The sequence below is a fragment of the Marmota monax genome, unplaced genomic scaffold (assembly GCF_021218885.2).
Source record: "Marmota monax isolate L192 unplaced genomic scaffold, Marmota_monax_Labrador192_F-V1.1 WCK01_AAM20220418_F8-fsc00105, whole genome shotgun sequence".
Taxonomy (NCBI): domain Eukaryota; kingdom Metazoa; phylum Chordata; class Mammalia; order Rodentia; family Sciuridae; genus Marmota; species Marmota monax.
In genome coordinates this window covers 3792833-3800574 of record NW_026692947.1, presented here as the reverse complement: position 1 = coordinate 3800574, position 7742 = coordinate 3792833, and the positions used below count along the sequence as shown (strand labels likewise).

Genomic DNA, 7742 nt, shown 5'->3' with positions numbered 1-7742 from the left:
AAAATCTTTTTAAATGGCATTTTACAACTTTTTACTTTACCACACAGAGATTATCTCATCTAGAAACATTTCTTTTTCCTTTAACCTTTTATATTAAAATATATTTCCACATCTTGAATCTTTTTCTATCTCTTTTTTAACCGTTAACCCTTTTTTATAAATTCACATTTTGAAACAACTCTTATAAAATTTCTGATTTAGACAAATTACTCCACTTTAATAAGATGAAAGACTTTCATGTTTTTTATGATACTATAATACTATAATTGAAACCCAACTGAAAATTTTTCTACTCTTTGTATATAAATTACACATGATAGAATCTTAACACTTAGTAACCTTGTTTTAGCAAAGACACAGACACAAAGCAATATTAAACATTTTTCCATTCACCAATTTATGAAAACACACATAATGTTTAAATATATTACCTTATGGAACTTAATAAGTAAAGAGTACTTGATTTCATATTTAGTGGTTGATATTTTAACACTTTAGCTTTGTAAATTAATCAGATGTCTGTAAAAACCAAGATCTTAGACAAGTGTCGTAAACAGAACCAGCCATCTCTTTCTTGTTGAAGAAAAATCCTTCTACAGGATACCATGATGGTCTCATTAATACACTTAAATAACTCATCTTTAAAAAGCCATGGGCCACATTTTTGTATTGTATCAACATATGTCCTAACTGTTCTTGGTCTTACTGGGGTGCCTCTTTCCTCTAACAATTTTTCTTCCTCGGAGGCGAACAACTTCAAACCTTGAGTCAACCATTTTCCCCAGTTTGCCTGAGAAAGTTCTAGGAACAGGCAACTTGAAATAAAAACAAAATAAATCAAAACAATAACACATTGTTTTTTGAAATGGTCACCCATTCTTTCGCTCTTCCTCAGGGGCGAGCAATTTCACTTACCTCCAAGCTTCAGAAGTTCCCCGCACGGGATGCCAAATGCCGCAGTCTGGCTGGGCACAAATGCCGCAGTCTGGCTGGGCACAAAATCACGAGCCACCACACAGCTTGTAGATTCAAACAGCAACTCTTTATTCCCAAACTCACACCAGCCGTCTACAATCACGTTCTGGGGAAATCCACGTTCTCTGCCCAAATCCACCCCCACTGGGCTTCTGTCTCCTCAAAAATACTGTCTGAATCCCGTGAGAACTCAAGGGGAACTCAGGCAGCAGGATACGCCCTATTCCCAGCAGGAATAATTTTAAACCTTAAACCTGGAACCTAAACCGAGAACGCCCTAAACTCGGATCCGCCTGGTCCTTGAGCAAGGTCACCTACATGCAATGTCACTGCAAAATGTCCTATTTCCACGAGTCCTTCCACTAAGCAACATGGGGTACGCTGGCAAGGAAATTGTCATACCTACTTGGCTAATGTCTCCCAGCAAAGATTTTTAAGAAAACTTGTGACAGAAATAAGAATGAGATCTGAATTCAAACACAGAAAAAAAATTCTACTGGGGGAAAAATAAAATCTTAGCTGATATTCTGAAAATGCTTGTAAGAAAAAGTTGGAGAATGACCTTTCAGACACAAGCTCTAAGAACCCTGGATACAGCAGGAGCTTTGGCTAACAGTCTGGGCCTGCTGAGCCAGATTTCCTTAGGGCTGCCCAGTAGACACCATGGATGTCTGGCTCAGTCTGCAGTGGGAGTCCTTCAGCTCCATCACAGAGTGCTCTCCAACATGTTATAGTTGTCCTTAAAGCTCTTCAATGTGAGGAAATGCTTGGCACCTTTATTTTCTGACTGGAGGGAAGGTATGTCACCTGGATAGTAGTTGAGGAGACTTCAGGGGACTGAGTTAGGTCTTTGGCTGCTGACTGGTGCTGTCACTGAGAGCTCCCAATTCTTGCTTTGACTACAGTGGCCAGCTCACTTAGGGCCTCTTGATAGCGCAGGTACTCTGGCCAAACACCCCATAGCGAGCTGTCTCGTAGCCATGCAGCAGGGTATCGATAAAGGCCTTCCTCACACCCTTGAAAGGAGTACTAGTGTTTTGAAGATCTGGCAAGTAGGAGTGGAAATTCTTGCCCATTAAGGAACAGGGGTGCCTGCCTTCAGCATGAAATGGGATCTCAGAAGCATGGAAAGTATCCAGAGCTTTCATCCTATACAGATAGTTGTAGCAACTTTGATTTCCCTGAGTTTCCAGATGTAGCAGTCTTGCATCATCATCTGCAAGGACCTGAGGTTCATACTTGATATCCTGAACCCTGGGTAGTCGAATATCAATCTCCTCTTTCAAGTCCTTGGGGACATTGTGTCCCACAGGGATATGGGGTCCCCTTCTAGATTTCATTGCAAAGCGCATAATTTGCCTCTTCACAAAAATAAACAGTAGTACAAATACCAGGCTCCCATAGGCCATCACCAGCACGACATTCACCCTGGATAGCCAGTTACTGCTGGACACCATGTCCTCCCTCCCCGTGCAGAAGTGCTCGGGTTTTCCTGCTGCCCTGCCTTGTTAGCCCAGGATCCACGGAAGCAACAGCGCCTGGGTTCCCTGGAGCTCCCCGGCATTTCCTTACGGGGGAAGACGGAGCCAGACCTGGTCTGAAAACATGGTGGATCTTGAAGCACATTTTTTTTATGGATATAGAATTCTATGTTGAGAGCTTATTTTTTCCAAAATATAACATGTGTCTCCCCATCACCTTTTTTATATAGCGTTTCTGAGGATGAGTCTATTGTAACTATTATCTTTGTTAATTTGTAGATAATGTAACTTTTTCCCCCCCTCTAACTTTTTTTAAGTTCTTTATCACTTCTCAGAAATTTCATAATGGTACAACTTGGTGTGATTTTTTTTGTGTGTATGTGCTTGAGTTTCTTTGAACCAGGTGTATTTGTGCTTATATCAAATTCTTCAAATTTGGAAAACTTTTGACTATTATTTCTTTAAGCATTAAAGCATTTTCTACTCCTCCCCTTATCTGTCTGGGACTGATACACACTGACACTGTTTTACAAACATTGATGCTCTGTTGACTTAAAATGTTTTTTTTGTTGTTGTTTGTTTGTTGTTGTTTTGTTTTTCCTCATTATGTTTCTTTGGGATAGATTGTTTTGCTGTATTTTCAAGTTTACTAATCTTTAGTTTTACTCTGCATAATCTGCTATTAAGTCCACCCTATATATTATTCATCGCACATGTTGTATTTTTCATCTCTATGTAACTAAGAACTTCTCAGCAATTTAAAAATGCAACTTCTGTTATATGCAATAATGTAGACACACTCAGAAACATTAAACTAAGTGAAATAAACTAGATGCAATATTCTGCAGACTACATGACTCCATTTATATGAATTTATGAAAAGGGCAAACAGTAGTGGCAGAGAGATGATCACTTATTGTATACTTGGAGTAGGTGCACGTGCTGACAGCAAAAGGGCAGGAAGGCATTTTGTGGGTGTGAAGTAGCCTAGGTCGTAATTGGGATGATAGCTGTGGTTATCATTTGTCACATCCATCAATTTGTATTCTTATAATTGGGTTAAGAATGGGGAATTTCTTAGAAATGCTCTATCCAAATTCATCTTTCTAGAATTGAGTGAGAATATTTTCATTCTTTCTGATTAGTGATCTCCCCCCAAGAGTGGACAGAAGTTTTCCAACTCCATATCTCCAGATGTTGCATTTGGAGAGAGATATATTCATTTCTTTTCTCCTTATGTTTATGTTGTTAATTACCTTTTGAACTTATGGAGGATATTTATGATATCTAACATCTTTGTTGACTAATTTTATCACTTATAATATCTTTGTTTTCAATGATCCAGGCCTTCTTTGATTATGATTTCTCTGTTTCTACTTTGCACATTTTTGAATGAATGCAGGTTTTGCACATTTTTTTGTGTGTGTTGGGTTGTTAGGTTTTGTAGTTTTATTTTAAGGAGTGTCACACTTTATTCTGACTTCAATTTAAGTTACTTTTGATCAGTTTTGACCTTTACCAGTATTCCTCTTGAACTTTCTGGGTCAGGTTTAGAGCAGCCTTTCATATAGTGTGAATTTAGTATCACGACCCAGGTTCTTTCATTCTGGGTATTTCATCCAGTGTCCCAAGTCTTTCTCCCCTTTGGCTGGTGTGAAAATTAAGTTTCATCCCCATTTGGTGTCTAGGTACTCGTCTGCCTTCAGCTTTCAGGAGATTCTTTCCCTGCTTTTGGTAGTTTTCCATTATGCACAGTCAAATAGTACTTAGGCAAAGACTTGAGGAGACCATTTGCAGATGTCTGGGGCTTTCTCTGTGTTTATCTCATATATTCTTCCTGCAAATTTTATCCACACTACTCACCCTGAGCCATCTCTTCAACTTGACAAGACCATCAGACTGAATTCCCTTTCCCCAAGTAGTATTCTGGAAACTGCTTTGGGACAGTAATCGTGTGCAGACATAGGGGCCACCTTATTTCTGTCACCTTACATGTTTATAGATTATGATATTCCTTCTGTTTTAATAACTGAAATTCATTTTTTCATACATTCTGTCTGTTTTTCTGGTTGGTTAAGGCAGAAGTTTAAATATGATTCCAGTTTTCTCATGATAATTAGAAACAAAAGTCCTTGATAAGCAGTTTTTGAGTAATCAACTTTTTTGATTAGGCTATGAATCATATTCTTGTTGCCAATAAAGACCTGTTGAGGTAAAGGAGCGGGACTGGGTAAAAGCCTTAGGGAAATAGACATAGGAAAAGTACATTGATTTTATAGTTTTAAGCACATAATCTCCTGTGTGGTAGTAGGTCCATCAGTACTCCAGAAGAGCCGAGGCTGGTGTTCTTCATACCGAGTCCTTAGGGCATGGTAGCTGTGCTGTGTGTAAGAGTCAAGACAAGTGACTCTTACAGTCAAGACACTGTAAGAGTGGGGATATTTCATCTTCACGTCAGGATATCTGAGCACTCTAGGATTTACACTTTGCATTTCCCTAGCAACTGTTTTTTTAGGATGACCAGATACACTAGCGTGACAGGCGAAGAGTCTCCCCCCCACATCTAAACTCGGAAGCCAGACTAGAGATCTGAATGCACTGTTATTATAGAAAGAAGTTTGCTTCAGAGTTGAGCTGGTGCTGTTAACTTTCAATTAAAACTATTTTGATCTGTCCTAAGTTGCAGGACAGGGTGACAATAGAGGAATAAATAAATATGAGGCTCAGGCTTAGGATACTTTTTCTCATTTTTAGGATTCAATAAAAACTAAACAAAGAGGCCCATTACTCCTATTGGGAGGTTCATCAATTCTTTTAGAAGTGTGCAAACATTTATTATCTGTGAGCTTGAATTTTTCACATTTCTTTATACTCCTAGTTGTTTCATAAAATATTTGATCCTTCTTGCCTATGAATACATTTCTGATCTAATCCATTAGTTAGTGAGTTGCTTTATGTGTATGTCTTATTTACATATGTACTTCAGATGGTTCTGCATTGCAGATTGTACTATTTTGGTTCATTTTGATTACAAGAAAAACAGATCTTTGTTACTTTTGATTATGATAATTTATGGGGATTTTAGTCTCTGTATTAAGAAAGGTAGGAAGACAGAAAATTATACCAAGAACCACTTAGCTAAACACCAAGAACAAGAACATATTTAGGATACTATATGAGGGTTCTCTAGAGGAAGAGAATCAACAGGAAGTATAATTATTAACAGAGAACTTATTAGGTTGGCTTATGTGACCAGAAGCTGGATAGTCCACAATGACCTTCTGCAGGCTGGAGAGCTGGGAGAACCAGCAACAGTGCATACCAAGAGGCAAAAGCCCCAGAACACAAGGGATCAACAGTGCTACCCTAGCTAAAACCAAAGGCTTCTGGAAACTCCCTGGAGAATCACTTGCAGAGTCTGCTTTGGAAGAGTGAAGAAGGAGAGTCTGATATCCCCAGATGATGGAGGCAGCAATCGAGAACCCATTTAAGAAGAATCGAGCTTGCATCTGCTGCTGCTTCCTTGTTCTTCCAACTTTTATTCCATCTAAGCCACCATACTATTGGAAGGTGCTGCCCATGCTTGGGGAGGGTCTCCCCTTCAGTTGGCTATCTCACATGCCAATCATTCCTAGACACACCTCACTGACATACCCAGAATCCTCTTTATCCTTGGCATCTCTTAATTCAATCAAGTTGACAATTCAAAAATTCACCATTATAGATACGCTGTAGGTAAGGCAACTGGGTATCATGTCCTTGGTAGCCAGAGCATTCTCTGCGGTTCCCTACCCTCTACCCTGTTGTTTTGATCACAGTGTCCCTCCTTCTGTCTTTGCTCCTCTCTATGGATTGACTGTTCTCTCTTACTCATGGCTTCTGCCTATTTATGGCTTTACCGCATCATAGCTTCCATCTCTGCCTTCTGTCTACAGGTGTCTCTTTTCCTGTCCTGCTTTTTTCTGTTTAGAATTTCTGCATTCTGATTTGGTTGAACTCTCATTCTGGATTGTAGCATAGGTTGCTGATCAGATGGATGCTTGGAATAAGTGTCCAGTTTTGTTCTAATCACTTGTAACCACATGGCAGGAGTATGTATTATCAAACTGGTGGACCACCCCTAAGGAACCTTGAAGAAGCATTCTGAGATATTTGCTGGCTCTGTGAGATATCCCAGAAGGGGAAAACTTGGATGCCAGACATCTTATATTGTCTACACAGTGAGCAGATGTTAAGTAAATTTTTGTTGAATGAGTGGATTGACTAAATAAGAAATCCATTCTACTCTGAGTGAATGAGCACTTGACTAAACATCCTATATACTCTCATCTGTGCCCTCTCTGCCTCTTTTTGTTTCCCTCTTCTCTTTTCCCCTTTTTAACTTAATCTGAAATTGGACATTGCCAGGTAGAGCAGATCTTTTATTGTTGAAGGAAATAAGATGTTTCATGTTCTATAGCATCTTATCTCCTGCCAGCTAAGTGCCTCATTCCTCATTTGCCTCACAGAACAGCATTGAGATTGAAGTGGGATCCTTTATCTAGATTCCCCAAACCCAGTGTCTGTGCATAGGAACTTCATAATAGTAGTTGGATATTATTTTTCTATTCTCTTCATGATTGGTCCCTCACTTCAGTGAATTCCAAGCTCCAAAATTGCTTTGAAATGTTACCCCTTTTGCATTAGGAGGTCCTCTTTGTTTCTATGCCATTGATTTTTTTTTGAGGGAGTAGTAAACAAAGTAAGATATTCATAAGAGGCATTGATAATTTATGTCTCTTTCCTTATAAAATTTTTCATTTTAGAAGAAGCATTTGTTAAACCCAAGGAGTTAACTTAAAATATCTATGCCTTTAGTAAATATGCATTCAGTTAGGGGCATCTCTTCCATGAATATTCAGACAGAAAAATAGAGCGGGAAATATATTCTGGCTTATTTGGTTTTATCAGTTCAAGTTCTGAATAAATCTAATCAATAATGTTAATGTCAAGTTTAATTTCTACACCTCCTGTAAGTCAAGGACCAGGTCTGTGCATTATTTTTGTTGATAACCATCAGCAATCAAAAGCTTAAAAGTCACAACAGTTAAATTTGTAGCATTGAAATGAAAGAAATAGTTTTCCTTTTTTAAAAAGAGGGTAAAGGAAGGCCTGGTGATTCTTGGCAAATTTAATTCATGAGACAAAAAGAAAACCTGGACTTTTTCCTTAGGTAATGTTTGGGGCCCTAGAGCCCCTCCTTTTTTCTGTTATAGCTGCACAGTGAGCGCTCCTTCCTGCTCGAAG

The 7742-nt window shown here is 38.8% G+C and overlaps 1 protein-coding gene across 1 annotated transcript; it reads right to left on the bottom strand.

Moving 5' to 3' along the window:
* Positions 1–1738: 1738 nt before the first annotated feature.
* LOC124097707 (protein C1orf43 homolog) lies at positions 1739–2462 on the bottom strand. Its single transcript, XM_058581939.1, has one exon. It carries the CDS (start codon positions 2430–2432, stop codon positions 1893–1895), a length of 540 nt encoding a protein of 179 aa, XP_058437922.1. The 5' UTR covers positions 2433–2462; the 3' UTR covers positions 1739–1892.
* Between the last annotated feature and the right edge of the window lie 5280 nt (positions 2463–7742).